Source organism: Peromyscus eremicus, unplaced genomic scaffold, assembly GCF_949786415.1.
Source record: "Peromyscus eremicus unplaced genomic scaffold, PerEre_H2_v1 PerEre#2#chr22_unloc_1, whole genome shotgun sequence".
NCBI lineage: Eukaryota > Metazoa > Chordata > Mammalia > Rodentia > Cricetidae > Peromyscus > Peromyscus eremicus.
In genome coordinates, this window is record NW_026734286.1 from 9,115,479 (window position 1) to 9,142,605 (window position 27,127).

General features: G+C 39.5%; 1 protein-coding gene and 1 pseudogene across 2 annotated transcripts in view; one reads left to right on the forward strand and one right to left on the reverse strand.

The window, feature by feature from the left end:
• The window catches only part of LOC131900827 (zinc finger protein OZF-like), a 68,394-nt gene extending 67,072 nt beyond the window's left edge, over nt 1-1,322 (reverse strand). The window contains exon 1 of one of the 2 annotated variants that reach the window (XM_059252161.1): nt 1,195-1,322. Coding sequence is in view for 1 of the 2 variants with exons in the window: in XM_059252160.1 (XP_059108143.1) it covers nt 1,195-1,197 (3 nt within the window). In the remaining variant the exon portion in view is untranslated. The remainder of the gene's footprint in view (nt 1-1,194) is intronic. The other variant, XM_059252160.1, reaches the window with a different exon arrangement.
• Nucleotides 1-27,127, forward strand: part of LOC131900449 (excitatory amino acid transporter 4-like) — a 419,569-nt pseudogene that overhangs the window by 358,511 nt on the left and 33,931 nt on the right.

The following is a 27,127-nucleotide window of genomic DNA, read 5'->3' on the forward strand; positions in this document are numbered from 1 at the left end:
GAGAGGACACAAGAACTAAGGCCCTTTGGCTGCGACCCTTTCAGCTGAGGACTCAGGGGCATTCAGTCTGAGGATTCATGGAGAGAGGATCGGCTGAGCAACTGGCGAGGTGAGAAGTGGCTGTGGCTTGTTTCCTCTGATCTTTCAGCATTTACCCTAATACCTGGCTCCGGGTTTTTATTAAACCATTTAGGATTTGTACAACACACTCATACACATGAAATAAAATATTGAAAAATTAAAAACACATACCCTCATATCTCTTATGTCACCATAGTTAAATAAGCCAGAAATACACACAAATGAGACAAATATCTGTAGCAAAAACTATAATTTTGTAATTAAAAGAATCAAGATACTCGATCAAAGGAGAGAAATTCCATGATTGTAAGACAGGAAGACTCAGTATTATTCCAGTACGGAATTTAAGCTATAGATTCAGCAACACTCCAATAAAAAGTCTATCCATTACAGAAAATCGATGACAAAAGGTCATCATGAATGAAAAAAAAAATGATCAACACAAGATTAGGTAAACAGCACACACTCTTTATACCATCTGACTTTAAAACTTCCCATACAACTGCAATAAGGATTGTACTATCTGGGAAAGAACTAAGAGATCAACAGATCATGAGAGCAAACTCAGAAATAAAAACACAATGTAGTCAAAAATTTTAACACATGAGGCCAGGAAACCCAGTAAGTCTGGCCTTGCTGACACACGTGACTGGACCACCCTGGCATCTACATGCAAATGGGTTTATGACACAGATTTTACGCCATGCAGGCGAATCCTACACCTGAATGTTCAGTGCCAAGTGCAGAACTTCTAGAGGACACTAGAGAGACCAGGGCTCTGCGAGTTAACTAGTCTACCTCCCAAGAGACAATGAAACTCTCACATGTGGGGCCTGAACAGTGTAGTCAGCAATAAGACAAATCCACACAGTGTCTTGGTCCCCCCCACACACACACACACTCCCCGGCATCCCCGTGTTCTGCACAGCCGCAGCCGCAGCCCACAGATATAAGTCATTCAGAGGCCACAGGGCCGGACAGAGAACAGGAGGGGCCTCAGGGAACCCACGGACCTCATGGGGCTCCGCGTCGACCGCCGGTTCCCACAGCCCCGGGACCCCACCCCGGCTCCCGCGGCTCCTCCCGGGGTGGGGACAGTGACCCTTCGCTCACCATGGCGGATTCCGAGCTCTCCCCGCTCTCCTCACAGTTCCTGGCAGCCGGTCAGCGCAACTGTAACGGCGTCTTCCTCAGCCCTGGAGCCGCGGAGCGTGCAGCATGGCGGACCGGAAGTGCCCTCCCCTAGCCTGAATGGTAGTAAGCTTCGGAGCCCTGATTTGCTAGTGTGGCCTGAGTGACAGGAGCAGATCCCTTAAAGACACATTACTGTGAAGGCACACAGCTTAACGGTCCCCAGCCCTGGCTTCCACCCCAGGCTGAGAACTGTCACAGACCTGCAGAGATTGGCATTGCAGCAGGACTTGAGCGTGAACAGCAAAATTGTCCTCCACTTTCCCTGCACTCAGTAAGCTCTTCCCCTTCTTCCTGCTGTGCACAGGATGTCAGGTCTCAAACCTGGGACCAACAGCTGAGGTGACTATTTAACAAAGCAGACACTGGCTGCCAGATTCTCCCAGCATCCCTCAGTCCCTATCTGTTATGGGGTATGCCTGGCATACCCTACCCCCTCTCCTGAACTTCCCCAGCCCAGGGTCTGGGCTGCCCTTCCCTATAATCCAAACATTTCAGTAACTTGACTTTTTTTCCCCCTCTACCCTTTACCTTCCTGGCCTCTTGGTCTATCTCTCCTCTCCACTAGCTCCTCTTCTCACATGGATCAGGCTCATGTCCACTCTGGACTCTCCCAGATGTCCCTGCATTTCCCTACATTCTGCCTTTTATCTACAATAAACGATCTCTTCCACCATACCTAGCAGCAGCCATGTCCTTTCCTCTTATATTTTTTTTCTTTTTTATTAAGAAATTTCCTGTTCATTTTGCATACCAACCACAGATCTCCTCCGCTCCTTCCTTCCACCCTCTAGTCTTTCCTCCCATCCCAACCCCCATTCCCACCTGCTCCAAAGCAAGACCTCCCTTGGGGAGTAAGCAGAGCCTGATACACTTAGTTGAGGCAGGTCCAAGCCCCTCCCCTGGACCAAGGCTGTGTAAGGTGTCCCACCATAGGCAATGGGCTCTAAAAAGCCTGCTCATGCCCTAGGGATGGATCCTGATCCCATTGCCAGGGGACCCCCATAAGCAGATCAAGCTACACAACTGTCTTGCTTATGCAGAGGGCCTAGTCCAGTCCCATAGAGGCTCCACAGCTATTGGTCCACAGTTCGTGAGTTCCCATTAGTTTGGTTTGGTTGTCTGTGTACGTTTCCCGTCATGATCTTAATGCCCTTTGCTCATAGAATCCCTCCTCTCTCTCTTGGAATGGACTCCTGGAGCTTGGCCTAGTGCTTGGCTGTGGATCTCTGCATCTGCTTCATCGGTTACTGGAGAAAGGCTCTATGATGACAGTTAGGGTATTCACTAATCTGATTGCTGGGGTAGGCTACTTCAGACACCCTGTCCACTATAGCTAGTAGTCTAAGGTGGGGTCATCTTTGTGGATTTCTGGGAACTTCCCTAGCACCCAGTTTCTCCCTATCCCCATGGTGTCTCCCTCTATCATGGTATCTCTTTCATTGCTCTTCCATTCCATCCCTGTTCCAGCTCAATCATTCCATTCCCATATGTTCTCTTCCACCATTCCCTACCCTCCATTGCCCCCCCCCTCATTCCCCAGTTTACTCATGGAGATCTCAATCATTTCCTCTTCCCAGGGCTATCCATTTGTCCCACTTGGGGTTCTCCTTGTTAGCTAGCCTCTCTGGAGCTGTGGGTTGTAGTCTGTTTATCCTTTGCCTTTCATCTAGTATCCACTTATAAGTGGGTACATACCATGTTTCTCCTTCTGAGTCTGGGTTACCTCACTCAGGATAGTATTTTCTAGTTTCATCCATTTGCCTGCAAATTTCATGATGTCATTGTTTTTTACTGTTAAGTAGTATTATATTGTATATATGTGCCACATTTTCTTTATCCATTATTCAGTTGAAGGGCATTTAGGTTGTTTCCAGATTCTGGCTATTACAAACAATGCTGCTATGAACATAGGTGAGCATGTGTCCACCTGGTATGATTGAGCGTTCCTTGGGTACATGAGATCTGAGTACATGAGACTCAGATCCCCAAAACATATACCCACCATCATGCAAAGTAATCTTTCTACTATGTTCTAATTTAATGTACAATTGAAACACTGTTTTCTCCCTTCCAATTATATCCTCTCTCTCTCTCTCTATCTATCTATCTATCTATCTATCTCTCTCTCTCTCTCTCTCTCTCTCTCTCTGTGTGTGTGTGTGTGTGTGTGTGTGTGTGTGTGTATGTGTGTGTGTGTTCAGGTGAGGATTGTCAAGGCACATGCACTAATCAGAGGACACCCTATTGTAGCTCGAGTTTTCCTGCCTGGCCCACAGTCAGGACAAATCTCTCTCACCTGCCAGTCCCACAGCCACTCAAACTCGACCAAGTAAACACAGAGACTTATATTGGTTACAAACTGTATGGCCGTGGCAGGCTTCTTGCTATCTACTTCTATCATGAATTAACCCATTTCTATTAATCTATACCTTGCCACATGGCTCGTGGCTTACCGGTATCTTCACATGCTGTTTGTCATCGTGGCAGCTGGCAGTGTCTCTCTGACTCAGCCTTCCACTTCCCAGCTTTATTCTCCTCCTTGTCCCGCCTACACTTCCTGCCTAGCCAATGGCCAATCAGTGTTTTATTTATTGACTAATTAGCAACACATTTGACATACAGACCATCCCACAGCACTTCCCTTTTTTTTTTTTCAAAAAGGAAGATTTTAACCTTAACAAAGTAAAATTACATATAATTTGGGAATTTGGGCGTAGCTTCTCTTACTACTTCCTGCTGGAGGGGAGCACTGTATCTTATGGGGACACAAAGAAAATTTTAGGATCATGGAGTAGTCCGTGAGGCTGTATGGTCTGAGCCAGTCGCCTTGAAATGGTTCTGGATGTTGGATCATCTGGACCATGGTGTCATCAGAGACCTTTCAGGGAGTCTTGGCTGGTCAAACCTGATGTATCTTAATCTTGAACAAATCCATAGCCTTTGGCTTTCTGTGGGAACAAAAGAGACTCTTTTCCAAAGCAACTTGTCCTTATATCCAAATTTTGAAGTCAAGGTATCTTTAAAATATACATTTTGGCATAACTCAACAGCTTTTACAATCAAATGTTTTTCTGCAGTTAAAAATCCCAAAGACAACACAATCCAGATTCTCTGTGTAATATTCATCTTCATGTGGCTTATTTTTATATTAATTTTACTGTCTCTTTAAAGACTTTATTTTTTAAAACTATGTATTTGTTTATATAACTGTATATATCACCATATATCAACTTTTTTGGCTCTTTCAAGCCTATGTATATTTTACACACATTGTAAACTATTACATCTGAATCTGTCTTATTGTGAATCTATTGCTTTAAACTGCAGCAGCTGTGGCTGCTGGCTCCGCCCACCTCAGCTTCCCAACATGGCCATGGTATTTCACCAGCTCTGGGAGCTGTCGTGGGTCTATGCTTTTATCCAAGCAGCGTGTAGTCTAGAAACCTCTTTTTTTTGTTTTGTACCTGCAAAGTCTAAATCCACCATGCAGCTTAATGTGCCACTTGCAGAGGCCTCATTCCTGCCATACTGCAGATTGAGCATGTACGCCAGGAACCCACAAGTAGCTCAAACCAGCAGCTGCCACTCATTTGAGAGAGACAATTAGGAACTGTTTTTAGCTCCGTTTTAGAATCTTTTTTCTCAATTTTTAGGTGCAAACTCTTGCCACCACGTTGGACGCCATTTGTAGGCGGGAGACGAGAAGCCAGAGAAGCCGCAGCGAGCCGGAGCCGCTGGAGGACCTGAAGAAGAAGCAGAAAAACCTGTGAAAACTAAGACTGTTTCTTCCAGTAATGGAGGGGAAAGTTCCAGTTGCAGCGCTGAAAAGCGATCAGCTGATGAAGAAGCTGCAGACCTCCCAACAAAGCCTACAAAGATCTCCAAGTTTGGATTTGCCATAGGTAGTCAGACGACAAAGAAAGCATCAGCCATATCCATCAAACTTGGATCAAATAAGCCTAAGGAAACGGTTCCAACTCTTGCTCCAAAAACCCTTTCAGTAGCAGCAGCTTTCAATGAAGATGAAGATAGTGAACCAGAAGAAATGCCTCCAGAAGCAAAGATGAGGATGAAGAATATTGGAAGGGACACACCAACATCAGCTGGACCAAACTCCTTTAATAAAGGGAAGCATGGCTTTTCCGATAATCAGAAGCTGTGGGAGCGAAATATAAAATCTCAATGGAAATGGATTAATTTAAGCTGTAAGAACAGTTAGCAAGAAGCCTGCCACGGCCATACAGTTTGTAACCAATATAAGTCTCTGTGTTTACTTGGTCGGGTCTGAGGCTGTGGGACTGGCAGGTGATAGAGATTTGTCCTGACTGTGGGCCAGGCAGGAAAACTCTAGCTACACCCTATAGGAGTTGCTTCACTCTTTCTACAATATGGCTTCTGAGATGGAACTAATGTGTGTAGGCTTGGTTACAAGTGTTTCTACCCACTGGACTAATACCCACTCATACCACCCATATCTACGCATTCTACCCATTTCTATCAAGAATAGTGAGTTCTTGGAAGCTTTACAGTGTGGAATGTGGTTATTGTGATATGGATTCTCATTGAATGACTTTTTTGCACACTGCATCAGACAGCCTTTTTGATATGTCAGGGTATGGCAATTGACTTGGAAATGATTAGTGACCTAACAATCTTAAGTGTGCCCTTGCTGAAATTGGTAACTCAGGAATATCTCTACTCTAGGACTCCACTATTGCCTTTATTTAAAAAGTTAAGTCCTTACTGCCAGAAATCCTAAAAGTGAAGACTTAAGCACATGAGAGAATAATTACAAGGCACAGAGCAGAAACACAGTGGCCTAGATCACATATGTGTGTTGACTTAAACACTTCTTTGGCCAGGACACATAATGAACCCATCCCATGTTACCTCTATACTCAAGTTGGTAACCACCCTTTCTGTGTTTATTGTTCCATACTCATATGTATACATGAGCAGAATCTGATTTTGTTGTCTGTGTATATACGGTTTCAAGTCTGCCTATTGTGCTGCATTGTAAAACCATTAAGAGGGCTCATCCCGGTGAGATGTTAATTCTTCTGCCTGACAATAGTTAATAGTTATTTTGTGTAGCTAGAGTTTTCCTGCCTGGCCCACAATCAGGACAAATCTCTCTCATCTGCCAGTCCCACAGCCTCAGACCCGACCAAGTAAACACAGAGACTTATATTGGTTACAAACTGTATGGCCGTGGCAGGCTTCTTGCTAACTGTTCTTACAGCTTAAATTAATCCATTTCCATTAATCTATACCTTGCCACATGGCTCATGGCTTACCGGCATCTTCACATGCTGTTTGTCATCGTGGCAGCTGGCAGTGTCTCTCTGACTCAGCCTTCCACTTCCCAGCTTTATTCTCCTCCTTGTCCTGCCTACAATTCCTGCCTAGCCAATGGCCAATCAGTGTTTTATTTATTGACTAATCAGCAACACATTTGCCATACAGAACATCCCACAGCACTTGCCCCCTTTTTTTTTTTTTTAAAAAAAGGAAGGTTTTAACCTTAACAAAGTAAAATTACACATAATTTGGGAATTTGGGCGTAGCTTCTCTTACTACTTCCTGCTGGAGGGGGGCGCTGTATCTTATGGGGACACAAAGAAAATTTTAGGATTATGGAATAGTCCATGTAGCTGTATTGTCTGAGCCAGATGCCTTCAAATCGTTCTGGATGTTGGATCATCTGGGCCATGGTGTCATTGGAGACCTTTCAGGTGGTCTTGGCTGGTCAAACCTGATGTATCTTAATCTGGAACAAATCCATAAGCTCTGGCTTTCTGTGGGAACAAAAGCAGAGCCTCCTTTCCAAGGCAACACATCCTTACATCCAAATTTTGAAGTCAAGATATCTTTAAAATATGTATATTGGTTTAACTCAGCTTCCTTTACAATTAAATATCTCTCTGAGGTTAAGAATCCCAAAGACAACACAATCCAGATTCTCTGTGTAATATTCATCTTTACATGGCTTATATTTTTATATTAATTTTACTGTCTCTTTAAAGACTTCATTTTTTAAAACTATGTTTTTATAACTGTATATATCACCTTTTTTGTCTCTTTCAAGCCTACGTATCTTTTACACACGTTGCAAATTATTGCATCTGAATCTGTCTAATTGTGAATCTATTGCTTTAAACTGCAGCAGCTGTGGCTGCTGGCTCCGCCCACCTCAGCTTCCCAACATGGTGGTGGTAGTTTACCACCAGCTCTGGGAGCTATCATGGGTCTATGCTTTTATCCAAGCAGCCTGTAGCCCAGAAACTTTTTTTGTTTTGTACTAGCAAATTCTAAATCCACCATGCAGCTTAATGTACCACTTGCAGAGGCCTCATTCCCACCATATGGCAGGTCGAGCATGCATGCTAGGAACCCACAAGTAGCTCAAACTGGCAGCTGCCGCTCATTTGAGAGAGACAATTAGGAAGCTGTTTTTAGCTCCGTTTTAGAATCTTTTTTCTCAGTTTTTAGGTGGAAACTCTTGCCACCATGTTGGATGCCATTTGTAGCTAGAGTTTTCCTGCCTGGTTCACAGTCAGGATAAATCTCTCTCACCCGCCAGCCCCACAGCCTCTCAAACCCGACCAAGTAAACACAGAGACTTATATTGGTTTCAAACTGTATGGCCGTGGCAGGCTTCTTGCTAACTGTTCTTACAGCTTAAATTAATCCATTTCCATTAATCTATACCTTGCCACATGGCTCGTGGCTTACCGGCATTTTCACATGCTGTTTCTCATCATGGTGGCTGGCAGTGTCTCTCTGACTCAGCCTTCCACTTCCCAGCTTTATTTTCCTCCTTGTCCTGCCTACACTTCCTGCCTAGCCAATGGCCAATCAGTGTTTTATTTATTGACTAATCAGCAACACATTTGCCATACAGAACATCCCACAGCAATTTTGTTAATAGTTATTTATGTTGGTGGTATGACTACACAGCTTTCCTTCTTCCACATTCATGCATCTGTTTAGGCATTCATTTTCTAGAAAGCACTGTTTCTTGACAGACTTCCTCATATTATAGCTTTTACATTATCTGTGATCCTATTCTGTGTTTTTCCCTGAGATGTAGATGTGCAGGATCTCTAATGTAGATGTATTTTAGGGGGCTGGTTTTCCCATGCTTTTCTGATATCTGCAGGGTGTTCAGTTGTAGTTTTTTGTGTAGTCTCTGTTTTCTCCAATGAGTGGGTAATAGCTACACTTCTCTGTATGTGTAATGAGATGTAGTATGTACTAAGAAATTATGGTTCTCTGGGAAACAGAAATATAAGATTCTATCATAAGGCCCATATGGTGATATTTTATTTGTACTAAAATGTTATTTGTATGTTAATAAATAAGGTTGTCCGGGGGTCAGAGCTATTAGCAAGCCATAGAAAAGCAGGGCAGTCGTGGCATACACTTGTAATCCCAGCACTTGGTAGGCAGAGCTAGGTAAGTCTCTGTGTGTTCAGGGATACAGCCAGTATTGGATACACATGCCTCTAATCTCAATACCAACCATAGAAAACCTGGAGGTCTATACAGATAGGCCATGACGAGGTGGTCATGTGGCTGGGTTTACAACCAATGAGAAGGCAGAACAGAAACTCTATATAAAGACTTTAACACAGGAAGTAGCTCTGGTTCAGAGAGATAGGACCACCGCAGGAGGAAGAGTAAGGTTTTAGCTCTTAGCTCTGACCTCTTGGCTTTCTTCTTTGCATTGGTTTTGTGTTTCTTATTTAATAAGACGGTTGGTTACTTCTACATTTGGCACCCAATGTAACAAGAATCCATTAAAAACCGCTTGGCTTGGCTTGGCAGCAGGTCCGGTTTCCGGCCTGGGTGGCCCAGCTCCCTAGCTCGGGCCTAGGTCTGACTGACCTGCAGCTGTTGCTACTTGCTTAAAGCTGGTGCTACAAACAACTCAGGCCTGCCCTGCCAAACAGGGCCCCTGCATGTAAAGCCAAGGCTTGACTCGGCTCAAGCAGCTACGCTTTCTTGCTCTCTCTCTCTCTCTCTCTCTCTCTCTCTCTCTCTCTGGATTCACACCTCAAAACCAGGTGGCTGTTTTGAAATTCCCTCGGATTTCTACTGTTCTACGCAGACTTGGTAAGTCAATCAACATATCTATTTAAAAGAGAATTTTTTTTCTACATTAAAAAATGGGCTTTATGTGTACATTGGAAGAAAATTGGGCTTTGTTTGAAATTTTAGGCACTCTGACAATGGAACAACTATATGAGAAGATTAATATTGATTGAATTATTCAGTTTATTACTTTTCTTATCCTCATTTTACTATTTAAAAAGATAGTCAATTTAAGTGCCAGGATAACAGTCTTAGAAAAACCTGTTAAATCTGTAAAAATAAATTATAGAGAAATTCAAATTCAGACAGAAGAAATTAACAGTGAAGTTTTTTCAAAATTGGATCACAAGGTTACAGAAAGAAAGCCAGTTTTCACACAATCACCCTTAATTTATCTGGTAGCCATACAGCAGCTACCTGGTGAAGAGAATGAACAAAATATTTGGATTCCAATTGAAATGTTAGACTTACAAAGATTTAAGGAGGCAATAGCATCTTATGGCATGCACTACCCATATGTAAAGCAAATGTTAAACACCTGGTCAACTTGTAATAGGATTCTACCAAAGGACTGGCGGGATTTGGCACAGGTTGTTCTTGAACCCGGACAAAATCTCCAGTGGAAAATGTGGTTCAATCATGAGGCTAAAAATATAGAAAAACAATGGAGGGATAAAGGAATACAAGTCTGCCAGGATCAGCTTATTGGAGAGGCCAATATGCTTCAGTACAAACACAATGTTTATATGATGTCCAAACCCTAATTCTATGTCAAACAGCAGCCTTGAATGCATGGGATAGAGACAAAGAACCAGGAAAAAAACTGAGTCATTTACAAAGCTTATACAGGGCCCAAAAGAATCTTTCACAGATTTCTTACAAAGATTGACTTTAGCAGTATAGAGAATGGTCCCAAATTCAAAGGCTAGTCAGATAATAGTTGAATCTTTGGTCTTTGAGAACACAAATGCAGTATGCAAAAGAATAATCAGGCCATTAAAGGCAAGATCTACACCTTTGGAAGATTGGATTAGAGACACGGTTAATGTTGAAGCTTATGACCATGATGATATATGGGTAGGAGAAGCAATTTCAAAAGGGTTGAGAAATTTTAGATGTTTTGGATGTGGAAAGCAAGGACATTTGAAAAGGGATTGTAAACAGGTCATTCCTAGAAATAATGTTTCTTCAAGGAACACTGGCAACAGAATGCCCCTTCCTTCTGAAGTATGCAGAAGGTGTGGTAAGGGAAAACACTGGACCAACGAATGTAGATCAACAAGGGACAGAGAGGATAATCCTTCGCCTCGGGCTTCAGGAAACTCCCAGAGGGGCCTCAGGCAGGCCCCCACAGTAAATTCAGTTCAAACCTTTCCTGCAGTTGTAGAGGAAACCCCTACTCAAAGCAACTAAATAACCAAATGCCAATTGGAATAAATCATGTTGGTCGGGATGATGAAACAGAGAAAATAAGAAATTCAGGAAAAAACATAAAGAAAAATTTTTGGCAAACTTCTATTAATGAACAAAGACCAAAATTAACAATAAAAATAAATGGTGTTTTTTTGTCTGGTCTGGTAGACATTACCATAATTGCACCAGAATTTTGGCATCCAACTTGGCCTCTTCAGGAGGTAAACGTTCTCATGTTAGGAAATGGGACATTATCTCAAGTGAAAAAGAGTGCAAGATGGCTTGAATGTATAGGTCCAGAAGGACAGAAAGGAAAATTAAAACCATATATGGCTAACATAGCTATGAACCTGTGGGGTTGAGACTTGTTGCAACAATGGAATACTCAGGTTAACATCCCTCCAATTTCAGAAACAAATCATAAACTAGTACATGTTTCTGAGAGAAATATTAGAAGATATTATTCTAATGAGTGGTCACCATGTCATTCATGTCATACAAGAACAGGGCACAACAACTGATAATCTTCCAAAAACACCAACAGCTCTACCTTTAAAATGGTCAACAGACCGTTTAATGGCCTTTAACAACAGAGAAACTCCAGGCTTTACAAGAGCTGGTAGAAGAACAGTTAAATGCTCAGCATATTGAAGAATCAACCAGCCTTTGGAATTCTCCTGTATTTGTTATTAAAAAGAAATCTGGTAAATGGAGAATGGTAACAGACCTTAGAGCAATTAGCAAAGTAATTCAGCCAATGGGCTCTCTACAATCTGGAATTCCTTTGCCTACTCTGTTACCAAAAGGATGGCCTCTCATAGTTATTGATTTAAAAGACTGTTTCTTTTCAATACCCTTACAAGAAAAAGACAGAGAAAGATTTGCTTTCACAGTGCCTACTTGTAATAATTCTCAACTGGTTAAAAGATTTCTCCCACAGGGTTCTCCCTGTGGAAATGGGTTCTCCCACAGGGAATGTTGAATAGTCCAACTCTGTGCCAATATTTTGTACAATGGCCATTGGAAGTGGTATGTAAAAAATTTCCTAAATCTATAATTTATCATTATATGGATGACATTTTATTAGCTGACTCAAATGCAGATACTTTAGAAAGAATGTTTGAAGAAATAAAGAAAATTTTGCCAAAGCTAGATTGTATTTTGGTTATTTTACCTTCTAGGCATTCTCCAACAGGAATATTAATGCAGAGGGAAGATATTATATTGGAATGGATATTTTTACCAAATAAAAAATTAAAAACTTATGTGGAAAAAGTCTCTGACTTGATTTGGAAAGGAAAATTGAGACTTCGTCAATTAGCAGGAATAGACACAGCAGAATTTGTTGTACCTTTAACTAAGGAGAACATTGAAAAATTATGGATAGAAAGTGAACCTTGGTAAAAAGCTTGCAGTAATTTTTTGGGAGAAATTAACAGCAAATATCCAAAAAGCGATAGAATTGATCTTATAAAGAGAGCTGATTGGATCTTGCCTTGAATTGTACTCGGAAAACCCATATCTGGAGTTCATACATTTTATACAGATGCCCACAAACAAGGAAAGGCAGGTTACAAATCAGAAAATTTAAGTAAAGTGGTTCAAAGTCCTTATAATTCAGTTCAAAAATCAGAATTGTATGCTATTCTGTTGGTATTAATGGATTTTTCAGAACCTCTCAATGTAGTAATTGACTCTCAGTATGCTGAAAGAGTAGTATTACATATTGAGACTGCAGAATTTATCCATGATGCTTCAGAATTAACTTCACTATTCATTCAATTACAAGATACAATAAGGAAAAGGAGTCATCCTTTATATATAACTGACATCCGATCCCATACTGGTCTGCCAGGCCCTATAGCACAAGGCAATAATGAGACTGATAAATTATTGATAGGAAATGTGCTGGAGGCCTCAGAATTTCATCAAAAAACATCATGTCAATAGTAAAGGTTTAAAAAAGGATTTTTCCATAACCTGGCAACAAGCCAAAGAAATGTCCTACTTGTTCCTTCTACAACCAAATGCCATTACCAGCAGGATGTAACCCAAAGGGTACTCAGATGAATGAAATCTGGCAGATGGATGTTCATTTTGCAGAATTCGGAAAATTGAAATATATACACCACACCATCGATACTTATTCAGGATTTCAATGGGCAACTGCTTTGAGTTCTGAAAAAGCTGATTCTGTAATCACTCATTTGCTAGAAGTTATGGCCATCATGGGTATACCTGCACAAATTAAAACTGACAATGCTTCATCATATGTCTCTATTAAAATGAATCAGTTTTTTGCTTATTACAATATAAACCATGGGACTTTCCTTGTCTGTTTGTTTCCCACCAAACATAGCTTGCTCTAATGTAACATGTTTATATCATCCTGAAGGCTCTCACATGAACTCCTCCTTGGTAAACCCTTGTGGCCAAATATACAGAAGGAAAGCCCAACTCAGAGAGCTTAAAGTCTTGGAGGAAATACTTGTGCTGTGGGATGTTCTGTATGGCGAATGTGTTGCTAATTAGTCAATAAATAAAACACTGATTGGCCATTGGCTAGGCAGGAAGTGTAGGCGGGACAAGGAGGAGAATAAAGCTGGGAAGTGGAAGGCTGAGTCAGAGAGACACTGCCAGCTGCCACGATGACAAACAGCATGTGAAGATACCGGTAAGCCACGAGCCATGTGGCAAGGTACAGATTAATGGAAATGGATTAATTTAAGCTGTAAGAACAGTTAGCAAGAAGCCTGCCACGGCCATACAGTTTGAAACCTATATAAGTCTCTGTGTTTACTTGGTCAGGTCTGGGCGGCTGTGGGACTGGTGGGTGACAAAGATTTGCCCTGACTGTGGGCCAGGCAGGAAAACTTTAGCAACATACTTATGATTGTGGCTAGAGAAGAAAATGTCACTTAATACAATAACTTGTTTATCACTGAGTATGGTGTCTCAGATGCATAGCCTGAAGGAGAAAGAACCACAGAACTCTCAAGTGGTAGTGGATAGGATCCTTGAAAATATCTGAGGCTGATTAGAGTGACAAATTCAGTCATCAACATTACAAGCATACATGCACACAAGCACATGAACTGTGTATATACAGGCTACACACTGTGTGTCCCACAATCCCAAGACTTACGTCTTGGCAGATACATATATTAATGTGCTAGTATCTTGGATTGTTATCTCTTGGTTTCTGCAGATGCCAACTCTCATCTGTACAACCGCAACCTCTTCCTGCCTACCAGAAAAAAAATATCGATTACACAATAATGAGTCAATAGTCATTGGTGCATTTTTCCTATTTGTTTTTATTTACCAGAAAGAGCAAAATTAGATTGGAAAAGGTATCTTTGGGTGAAGAATATCTGGTATTGTAAGCGCATTGTATTGACTCATTATTTTTTAAGATCCATGTGTCCTAGGATATGTGTGGCTTGAACATCATTATTGCATGTATTTCCCATCATTAGGCTCCCTATCTGTAGTTCCGAAATCCTCTCTTTAATTTTGTTTTCTCATTTACTCCTTTTGTCCTCTCAAGTGCGAAGAGAGAGATTTGGTTTCAGTGGTTTATGTCCCATATTTGACAACTGCAATTTGTGAATGTATCTTGTGCTTCTGTTAATTCCTCTGACTCTGAGCACATTCAGTTCTAGCTCTGCAGTAGTAGGGTGGCTGGCAGAAGCTTGGCACAGCACTTCAGGGAATTGTGGAATATCAAATTAGAGGACATAGTGCCTTTGAAAGCAGTGAATTTGGAATCCCTCCACAGGTTCTGTAAGGATAGGATTTGCCTGTGTCAGCTGCTTTTGATTTGGGTGCAGGATTGTCCAAATGAAAAGATAAAACCTCTTACCTACTATTTTCTATCTTTAACATTTCTCAAAGTGTTGAAAATCGATTTCCCCCACATCTTTTCATTCTCAGACATTTTTGTTACCATTTTTTACCTATTCGACCCATATTTTTCCATTATACTTTTGCTTGACTTTATGTATGCATTCATACAGACATATCCTATGAGATGATGCCCACTGAGGGCTATTCCTTAGACACTCTCAATTCTGTAGGCATAGATCTAGACAGTCTGTTTAGTATGTTTCAGTTTATTTGGTGAATTTACAGAGAAATAACAATGTGCATTTCTTTTTAAAGGAAATGAGGCATATTTGGTATCATGCAGATAGGTCTATTAGTGTAGGGAATCCATGTAATAAAGATTTAAAATGGAGAAATAAAGCATGTACTCAACTCTGAACTCAGCAGGAGGAAATAAAAATACGTAATCAAGGTCCAGCTTGTGATTGATTGATGGAAAATTGCTGAAAGTGTGGGGTGGATTCTGGTGTATGTGACAGTGCAACACTTTGCTAGCACCTTGGTATGGTGGTGAATCATCAGGTCAAGACAGTGGAGAAGGGAAGTAGTTCAGATGTAAAACCTCATTAGACAGTGGGTGTATTTTTTCATATTTTGTCTGATATTGAAATAGAAAACATGATCAGAGGAATCCAAAAGTTCACACTAGTTGAAATATTTCATGTGGACCTCTACAAGAGATAAGTCTCCCCATAATTCCTCTTTTCCTCTGCTGTCCAGTTTCACCAGCTCAGGTACCGCTGTGCACTATGCCCTGTGTCCCTCCAGACGGTATAGCAGTAGCAGTCTTCCTACAAAGAACACACTGGCAGTAAAATAGACTGAAGTGTCCAGCATGTCAGATATGAACAAAGGGCAATGCCTTGTCATGATTTAACATGTCATGATATAAGGGAATAGAGTTCTGAGATAGAAATTTTTGATTTTCTGTGTATGATAAATATATTTGCCTTATGTAACATAGTCTCAAAATTTCTGTGTTTGTACAAGATAGGCTATATATCAAAGTATACAAAATTTCATTCATGCTTCTGATTAAATCTTTCATATTAATGTTAGGGAGTGCATAGTCATTTGGAAATATGGCTGTTCTGACAGTTGTCAGTCCATTCCCCCCACATTCTGGTTCTATGTACACAAGTATAATCATAATTACAATGAAGGAACAAAAGATCATAAGATGTGGGGCTGGTACATTACAGCTCATAATAATGATGTTTGTATTTACCAGCTTGTAATTGAATTTTGTTTTCCTGTTGTTATTCTTCAGAGATGACAAATTACAATTCAACAGACATGAAATATAAAGTAGAAATATTTACTTTCTGATTAATGTAAATTAATTCATAAGAGCACATTATCTTACTTCATGTTTATGAGATTATTGAGCTGTTACTATACTATACCTTCTCAGATTGTCAATGAAATGTTGTCATGGAGGAAACATTTAGAAACACAGAGGATATTTTCAGTTTACTGACTTTTCCTTTTGGTTGATCTCTAGATTTGGTGCCTATATATGGGTCTACATTTCATTTGTAGGTAAAGTTAAATAAATAATCAGATATTAGAGTGCTTCTTCTGGAGTCTTATTTTAGACTTTCTAATCTATTTGCACTAAATTTTAAAATTTTTAAAGAGATAAAATCCTCAAAAAATTGTGCATGTTCAAAAAATATTTAGCAAGTTTTAAATAAACCCAGGAGTTTGATATTTTTATTTTTGTTATATTGGATGATAATCCAGCAGATTATAGAATATTCAATGGTCAAATAATGGCACTTAATAAATATCTTCTTTTTAAATAAAATCTTCATTTATTTCATAGTTGTATACATTTATGACATATGATATTTTCTAAGGAGGATTTAAATATAATGCTCAAGTCTGGTTGATGTGTCAACACCCATATCATTGCTTTGTATTTGGAGATTTGAGGTCCTCACCTATATTTGTTATTCATTATATGTAATAAAGTATATGATGCACAATGCGGGTCTTTAGATATGGTTATTCACTCAAATCGTGCTTGCATCACAACTCTCCAGATAAGTTTCCAGTCTTCACAGTCCCTTCTATGTAGAAATTGCTAGTCCATCCAGAGTGCTGTGTTTAAATGGCAGTTGTATGTATTCTGCTGATCAGGAGACAAAGTCTGTTATATGAATATCATTTTTTTGATATCCAAAGAAGTGGACTAGCTGGATCTTCCTTGGGTCTCCTTCTCATGAACATGCATGGTTCTTGGTGATGATTTTAATATCTGTAGCACTAGCAGCTGTATAAGAGATTCCTCCTCCTCTACGTCATCACCAGTATGTGTGACCTAATCCCTTTAACAGTAACATTGTAACTCATGAGAGATGGTTGCTCACACTCGTTATAGAATGTCTTACCATGAAAAATAATGAAATCAGGCAATTTTCTGAAAATATTTTGACCATTGGAGGTATTGTTGTAGTCCATGACTGTGCTTTTGGTTTCTGACAACGTCACACAAACTAAAGTGAACTGAAGAGAAGAAACCACAACTGAAGAATTGCCCACTATGGACATTGCCAAGAGTTGTCAGGAGCTCCTGGATTGTATAAAAAAGCAAGCTGATAAATCAATGGAGAAATCATCATTATCCCATGCTCTCTACTTCAGTTCCTGCCTTGAGTTCTTGATTTGGCTTCCCTGTGAGATGAAATTAACCATTTCTTGACTATATTATATTTGATCATGGTGTTTCTCACAGCTGCACAAAGAAACTGTGGCATTATCCTTCAAGATGACACTCTGCTTTAATTGCATTACTTGGGGATTCCGATAACTGGATCCTATAACTGTATGGTTTATTTTGTGTATTAATTATCTGTTATGTGAATCATTGCAAAGGCCCCATCCAGTATCTGTTTTCTCTGTGACATCTTTTTGTGACTCTACATAATTGTTTTATTTTTCTGTCCTTCTATATATCCAATCTTGCTTCTTCTGTTAATTATGAATCTAACAAACTGTGCCTTCACAAAGTGCTTGTATGTGTTGCATAGCTTGATGTTTTCCCTTTAGATATTTTATATAATTTGAAATGATATTATACAGGGTAAGAATAACATCAAATGTAACAGTCTTACACCTGTGGCTTTCTGTATTTCCCATATTTTCACTGAAACTGTGCTCTTTCCAATTTGTTCTTCACAAATTCCTACACAAGGAATCCCTTGATTCTAATGCATGGGGTTAGGTGTTCATACTCGATTCTGAACCAGAAATCTGAGTGTCTGTTTTAATAGTCAAGACCTGTTATTTTGACTGCCTTTTATTTCTACTCCATCTTACAATCATTTAATAGAGTGCCTCTAACTCAGCTATTTTTATGAATATTGTGTCTACAGAGTATTTCCTATTTTTCATATTTTTTATATAGGTCATTGTACATCCAGAGATAGCCTGAAACCCATGACATAAAAAACAAACAAACAAAACAAAACAAAACAAAAAATGTTGATTCGGAATTCACAAGTATGCGTGTATCTGCATTCTTAGTGTTATCATCATAGATGCATATCACCATGGCTGACCTCACTCAGTTTTTTCACAAGTTGTTGGTTTTCTATTTCTGTGAGCAATGCACTTGGCATATTTATTGACTTCTTTCTTACATTTTTCAAATTTCTGCTTGTGTTGAACACTCTATATGTGAAAGGGATAGCACTTACTTTCATACATAGAAAGCTGGCATTTCATCATGATGCAAAACTTAATGGTTTTCTGTGTCTTTAAACTGTCATAAATACCATTTAAACTACCCTGAACAAACTGTTTCATTGGGATTCCAGAGAATTTGTACATTGTATTGGACAGTATGGATGGGTTAAGGTTTTTAAAGCTTCTTTTGAATTGTATTTGTCTTGTACTTAATATTAGTAAAGATATAATGATTCTGTTATAAATTTATTTTTATATTTATGAGAATTTGTGATCTATCTACATAGCTACTATAGTTATTGTTAGGCTAATAACTTTTCTACAGAAACTTTCTCCATTTACCTGATAGTGTTGCATTGTACTGTAATGAAAATGAATGGATAAGGTTGTATCTTTGACAGCATAATACTTTCCAAGCATGCTCAAGGCATAAGTTGTATCCCCTAGCACTGTGTACAATGGGTTCTGTGTCACATGACTATAATCATAACCCATGTGTTATAAAAAATGGATATGATCCCTTCAAGTCCTCTTCATCCAGATGGTGATTTTGACAATATTATAATTTAAATGAATCATTGCCCTAAGGGGCAAAAAGAGGTTGACATTAGGAATTTATTTACCTTGTTTGCTTCTTGGGCACTTTGCTTTCTCTTGTAACTCCCAGGACTTTCCTTTCTATTTTTAATGAGAACAATTTTTGAGCTACAAAATTTGTGCTCTGTTTTCATATTCATCTTTCCTTTTCTTGGAAATAACTATGTACGCAAAAGAATTGGAAGCCAAGGAATATAACAATCATGGTGTTAGAATAAATTGTTATACTCAACATTGTTCTTATGTGACCACTGCTGAGCCAGATTCTTTAGACATCTATATACTACAGCATACATACACTGTCAGAAACAGTGAGAAGAGGGAAGGATGTGGCAGGATAAAACAGTTCATTGTTAGGACGGACTCAAAACAAGTGAGTTACATCTTTTCAAGGGAGTAACATAGTTGTAAGTCTATGTTTGTATGAATTTTTAATATGAAGATGAGTTGTTTCTCCTAATTCAATTTACTTGTCATTGAAAAATATGCATGCATTGAGGAGAGAGTGATATCTGGATATAGACCAACAGCATGTTATTATCATATCTGCTAAGCTTATCCTTCAGTGTGCATGTGTTTCTCTATGATCAGGGATAGGATAATTATGTTATTTAAGACATAATATGACTTTGGAATATTTCCTACATAATCTAAAATTTTGTTATAATTTGTGTCTTTCTTTGTAATATTTTATTATAGTCATCATGGAACTTTATCACTTGACTCCTTGTATTCCTCAGCAAAAGTCTCTATTGTTGTACCCTTTTATACCTTCTCACACACCCTCATTAATCCCAGTCAAATATGTGGGATCCTTTTCTATAGTTATTACTGTTACATACATATGTACAACTATGTAATTACTACCTGTTGAGTCCATTTAATGTTGCTTGTATGTATATGGTTTGGGAGCTGAGTACTTGTGGTTGGATAATTGATTAGGTTTTCATCCATAAAAGTTATTATTTCATCCTGTTTTCAACAGTAATTAGTTGCCTATGGTCCTATGTCTACAGGTGGCTCTTCATGAGAATACATCCCCTGAGGAAGCATGTCTACAGTTGTCATAGTTAAGTTCTTTTATAAGCAGTCATATTGTTAGGGTATTGTGTGTGTACCTTCTCTGTTTTTTCTAAGATAAATAATGTCAAATATTTCCAGGTCATCTGACCCTCAGAAACTTTCTGCCCATATTCCACAATGTTCCCTAAGCATATTTGCAAGAAATTTATGGTAGATTTATAAGTTCTCCTGGGCACCCCTGAAGATTGTTCATTCTACTTTGACAACTTCTGTTATTCTTTAGTTATCTTCTGTTGCACTGGCTATTTTCTTTTGTTAGTGGTGAGAGCCACACTTATATGTGGGTATAAGGAAAAATATTTAGGATGAAGTTAGAAATGGTTCAGGCTTAAAAAGCTCCACCCTACTTTTAAAAGGCTTAGGAAATAAATAGAAGGATCCTGATGAGCCATTCTGTACTGAGAAATGTGATGTTTGTTTTCTTTTTTACATAAACTTAAATTAATTAATGTCTTTGCCAGTTGGACATTTGCAATAAAAAAAGAATAATATTTACCAAGGTCTATGGGGGGCTCTTGCCCCTCAATAGCCCTCTCTCAGAGTCTGGAAGGAGTCTACAACCAGCTGATAATCTAATCTTTGATGATATTAAATGAATATGTACACAAAACTCTTAGTAATTCACTTTATTTTTCTGAGTCAGTTCTCTCTACATGGCTTCTGTTCTGTTCTCAGATTCAGCTCCTCTTTGTCCCTTTTCTTCCTGGCCTCTCCTTGTCCTAGTTCTAGCTAAGCTCTTTTGCTCTCCACCTCATCTTTGTCCTCTGATCCTCTGTCCATTATGTTCCTTCTTCTCTTACTCTCCTGATCTGACTCAATTCACCTACAATCTGCAAAAACTCTGCCTTGCTGCTTCCTGGTTGGGTGGAACAACCCTGCTCAGAGATAGGAGTATAGCCTCAATACTTTACTGCACCTGGTATACAAAAAACCCTTTTGTTCTGAGTCAATTGCTCTGAAATGCCACTAGGCCTGTATGAGGAAGAAGAGTCTGAGCTTCATTTCACAAGAAATAAAGCTGTGCAGGTAGCATCAGTCAGTGTCTCCAGAAGGGTATTTACCTTAATTCAGGAGACCATTTGCTCTTATGGCCTAGGATACTTGAGAATTATTTCAGATAAATACACTGTTAGGAGTTCTTGAAAGTATACATAGCATACAAGACAACCATTGCAGAAACTGGCTAATATATACACAAAAGCTAAAGTATCACCAAGACTCTTTATGCCATGGATTGACCTCTGGAAAACTCCTTGACCTTCCAGGTAGTAGCTTTTGTCATAGTAGCTGGATTCCATTCCATTTTCCTGTGACTCACAGCAAATATTTTATTTTATGAAGCAACTAAAACTGTCTTGATAGAAGAAATAAGCATTTTGGTTCCCCAACTACAGAAAATTTGAAGAATTAACAATAATGAAACTTTGGTTTATGAACATTACATGTTGAAAGTTTGTTTTCCTCCATGTATATTAACCTTCCAAAGTATGTTATCTTCTTTAATACAAGTCATTATTGTAAAAATAAGACATGACAGAGTGTATAAAGTGGTTAAGAAACAAGTGAACAACATGAGTTGAGATCCAGAGAATCCACATCATAGTGGGCATGGTAGTGCACAGTTACATTGGAAGTGCCTTCCAGGGAGATGGGAAGATGAAACAAGAAAATTCTCAGAAGTTTCTCCAGCATGTGTAGTGGTGACAACTAAGACACATAATCTAAAGTAGGTATTGTGCTCAGATTGTGACCCCCAGAGAGACCACCAAAGACGAGCATGCCGGAATGCAAAAGCAAGGTTTAATTCTGGACATACAATACAAGCCTAGGCAGGGACTTCGTCCAATACATCCAACACAGTGGAGGCTGGAGGAAGTGCCCGCCTGTCTGCAAGCTCAGTTTTTAAAGAGAAAAAATCACAAGGTTGCATCATTTAGGGGTGCTAGTATGGGTACAATTCTGATTGGCTCACTTCTAGGGGCTTTCTAGAAATCATGGCTTAATCTTACTTCTAAAGGAGTGGTTGCCCACCACCATTTCTCATTGGCAGCCCTCAGGTGGGGGCATTTCTGTGGTCAGTTACCCTGGAAACCAGGGAGAGGACATTCCATATTCCAGCAGGCATTACCTCGTGACTACCTTGTGACTCTGTACTTTTACACTTCCTGGTTTCTGGAATCTGAACTGACTGGTTTCAGTAACTAATGGCCTATTCCTAAAAGGAGAAATCTTAGGCCTTAATTTTAGGGTGAAAGCATTTTGGTCTTATTTTTAAGATGGCTCATTTTGGTCTCACAGTAGGCTGAACAACAAATACAGACAGAGAAAGTATTACCTGCATTTCATGTGCAAGCATTGAAAGTTTTCCCCACAAGAGATGTGTATACAAACACATCAGAGACAGAAACACTAATACACAGCACATACACGTGCAATTTATGTAAATATATAACTATAAAAAAGCCGACTATTGCCACAGACAGATTGAATTCAATGAGGGAGTTCATAAATACTAAACCATCTAAGGAACCTGGTATTTTAATAGGGAAACAATTGCTTTTCATAGTGTTGGAGAATGTCATATCACACACTTGTAATGAAAAGCATTCATTAGTAGATTTGAAATTATGTCTTCTAACAAACACAAGCTTTCAAACTGTAGAAGCCATTCCATTTAAATTTGTACATCTGATTGTTTTGAGTTCCCACCTGAATGCAATAACACTTCCATGCAGGCTGATGGATGAAAACTACCAGCTTATTTTTGACATATTATTTGTCATTGAGGAAATCAACAGGAACTCCATCTTTTACTAAACAGCTCTCTGGGAATTGACATTTACAACCTCCCATATGCTGAAATAAAGGTTCTAGAGAGTGTGTTTTATTGGCTCACAGATTTGAGCATTCCCATCCCTAAATATTTCTGTAGAAAAGAGAGCAAATCAACTGCTTTACTTAGAGGAATATCATGGAAAACATCTGAACTCACTGGGACATTGCTGCTTCTCTACAAATTTCCTCAGGTGAGTAATAGTGCCGTGAGTGATGGACAGGCAGGTCTCTTTTCACACATTATAACTGTGTGCAAAAATGAAAGTGAGAGATTTTAATTATTCACTATAAAAGAACAACTACAGAGACAGATAAAGACACATTCATATTTTTTTAATTTGAAATGCAAGAAAGAGGATGAACCATGGAGAGGGTGATTGAAACCTTGAGACTTTTCTGTAATTTTGGGGAAACTTTCAGGGAATGATATATGACTTTAAAAATTTTTGTGCAGATTTACTTTATTTTATTTATTTGTTTTTTGAGACAGAATTTCTCTGTGTAGCTTTGGTGCCTGTCCTGGATCTTGCACTGTAGACCAGGCTGGCCTTGAATTCACAGAGATCTGCCTGGCTGTACTTCCTGAGTGCTGGGATTAAAGGCATGCACCACCACTGCCTCACTCTTTATTTTTTTATTAAGAAAAATTTTTCATTCATTTTACACACCAAGCAAACATCCCCCTCTTCCCTCTTCCCACTCTCCCAGCCTCCCCCTCCCAACCCACCCCCACTACCCCTACAAGAAGGCAAAACCTCCCATGGGGAGGCACATCCAGTAGAGGCAAGTCCTAGCCCTTCCCCCTGCCTCAAGGCTGTAAGGAGGTGTTCCATCATACGTAGTGGGCTCCAAAAAGCCCCTGCATCCACCAGGGATGGATTCTGATTTCACCACCAGAGGGCACCCAAGCAGATCAAGCTATACAATTGTCTCACCAGGTAGAGGGCCTAGTCCAGTCCCATGTAGGCTCCACAGCCATTGATCCAACTTTCATGAGTTCCCATCAGTTTGGTTTAGTCATCTCTGCAGGTTTTTCCATTATGATCCTGATGCACTTGCTCATAGAAAGTCTCTTCTGTCTCTTCAATCGGACTCCTGGACCTCTGGCTGGTGTTTGGCTGTGGATCTCTGCATCTGCCTCCATCAGTCACTGGAGAAACTTTCTAGGATGACAGTGAGGGTATTTACCTATCTGATCACTGGGGCAAGCCAGTTCAGTTCAGGAATACTCTCTACTATTTCTAGTAGTCCAAGCTAGGGTCATCCTTGGGGATTTTTGCCAACTTCCCTAGCACCTGGTTTCTCTCTATCCCCATGATGTCTCTCTCTCTCACGTTATCTCTTTCATTGCTTTCCCCCTCCATCCCAGGCCCAGCTCGACCATCCCATTTCCTTATGTTCACATCCCCTATTCCCTTCCCTCCATTGAACACCCCACAAACCCAGTTTACTCATGGAAATCTCATCTATTTCCCTTTCCCAGGGCTATCCATGCATCCCTCTTTGGGTCCTCCTTGTTAGCTAGCCTCTCTGGAGTTGTGGGTTGTTGTCTGGTTATCTTTTGCTTTACATCTAGTATCTACTTAAGTGTGAGTACATACCATATTTGTCCTTCTGAGTCTGGGTTACCTCACTCAGAATGATATTTTCATCCCTGTCACTTCAGTCTGCTGTTCAAGACTAAAATTGTTCACCACAGTGATGCTAATTCTACTACCCAAATATTGTACTCCTTTCAGCTTACTTTTGGGCCTTTTGATCCTGTTCTGACTGAAGGAAGCCAGTTTTTGTGTATTAGGTAGCTCCCAAGGATATATCTCTGTCACATGGCATTGCTTCTTTGGTGCTTCATTTTATCTCATCACAAGTGAACACAGAGGTGCTCAGATTCTTTCAGACTTGAGAAGGGAGCTGAACAGGAATGGAGTCTACATAGCTTTTGTGGAAGCTGTCAGTTTTAGGGGAATCATTATCCTCAATTCCTGTGCTTACTTGGTACCCATTCTGGAATCATCAGTTGTCCCGACCCATGGGTAAGTCAACAGAGACCCTAGAGGGGGAGTGAGAATGTGGGAGACAAGAGACACGAGAGATGGAGACAAGATAGGATTCTGATCAAGTCTCATTTATTCAAGAGCATCTCAGGGTAGATATAGAGCAAATGGGGGTGAGGAAGCTCCAACTCTTGTAAAAATGGGTATCTAAGCAACCATCCCACAGCAGAAAGCCTCCTAACTACAGAAGCAGAATTTACTGAATACAGGAAACCATCAAGACATGAGGAAATAACAGTCCTACCTTGAGGTTAATATCTAATGCAGCTAAATCAATCATAAAATGGCTTTAAAAGTGGCAAGTCTCCTACAATCAGCAAGCATAACTGTAATATATGGTGATAGTACTTCTTTATTAATTGTAATAGCAAATAAATGGGAAAGCTCATATCTAGGAATGTTTGGGTCATGAGCTCAAAAATGGCATGGTGATGGGTTTTATGAGTATACCATGTGAGATTCATTCCATGGGAGTACATTTTTTTCACCCCATCATGGAGAGATTTTGGGTTTCACAAAATTTATTCAGAAAGTCACCCCTATAAAGTACCCAGAAGACATGCCTATTTAAAAAAAAAAACCATACTGCCTGGGATGATAGCTATAGTAGAGAGAACAAAAAATTCAGGAGAAACCATAATGCAAATTTTTTGGCAAACTTCTATGTAGATGTAACCATCTTTTTAAATAAGAAACACAGAACCGATTCAGAGATGAAAGCCAAGAGGTCCGAACAATAGCTAAGAGCTGAGATTAAAAACTTTTTTTTTTGTTTTGTTTTTGTTTTTTTTTTTTGTTTGTTTGTTTTTTCGAGACAGGGTTTCTCTGTGTAGCTTTGCGCCTTTCCTGGAACTCACTTGGTAGTCCAGGCTGGCCTCGAACTCACAGAGATCCACCTGGCTCTGCCTCCCGAGTGCTGGGATTAAAGGCGTGCGCCACCACCGCCCGGCGAGATTAAAAACTTTACCCTTCACTGCCGCTGCTGTCCTACCTTTTCACAAGAGACCTACTTCCTGTGTGTTTGTGCTTTTTATTGACTTTCTATTCTGCCTTCTCATTGGTTGTAAACCCAACCACATGACCTCCTCGTCACTACCTGTCTGTACAGACCTCCAGGTCTTCTATGATTGGTATTGAGATTAAAGGTGTGTGTCTCCATGCTGGCTGTATCCTTGAACACACAGAGATCTGCCTAGCTCTGCCTCCCAAGAGCTGAGATTGATATTAAAGGCGTGCACCACCACCGCCCAGTTTCTGCTATGGCTTGCTATTAGCTCTGACCCCCAGGCAACTTTATTTATTAACATACAAATAAAATCACACTTCAGTACAAATAAAATATCACCATATTGAAAAAAAAATCTGCAGGGAACCATGACCATGCCTAACAGCAACTTTGAAATGTTCAAAAAGATGACAGAATTCCACAATGATGATTCCACATGGACTATGATAAAACCATTAAGCTGATTAACACCAAGGAAAGATCGACTCTGGACTATAAACTGGTCAGGACAATTTTGAGATGGCTAGCTGAGATGATCCAGCCTGACGGACTACTTGAACAAGGACTTGAAACAAGCCCTGCACTTTCTCATGCAGAGACTGGACAAATGATACAGGACTTGACAATTAACCCAAAATTTTCCTTTTCAGGATTCCTTAAAGATGTCTTCACCCCTAGAAAGCGGAAAGTAATTTTAAGAAAATGATGCCCACATTCCCAAGAGGTGGGAGGTTTTTTGGTCTTTTAATGGGTTTTGGGTCTGGGATAATTTTCATTTTTTGGGGGGGTTGGTTACAAGTTGTTAATTGTTAATGGTCAGGAAAAAAGCTGAACAGGGAGATAGATTCAGAGTTTTTATTTAAAAAAAGATAAAGAAATAATAGGATAAATGGGTAGATCACTGAATATATACTAAAAAGAAAAAGAGGAAGATATAAAAAAATGACAAAAAGTAGATTACTGAATCTATTATGAAAAGAAAAATACTTTTAAAAAGGAGCTACTTGTTTTAAATAGGATATGTAATGAAATTTTTGTCTGAGTTTATCAAATGTTACTGGACTGGACATTGATATATATATATATATATATATATATATATATATATATATATATATATATATACATATATATATACATATACAAAGGAGTTTTTTGTCTGAATCTGTCAAATGTTAATGGACTA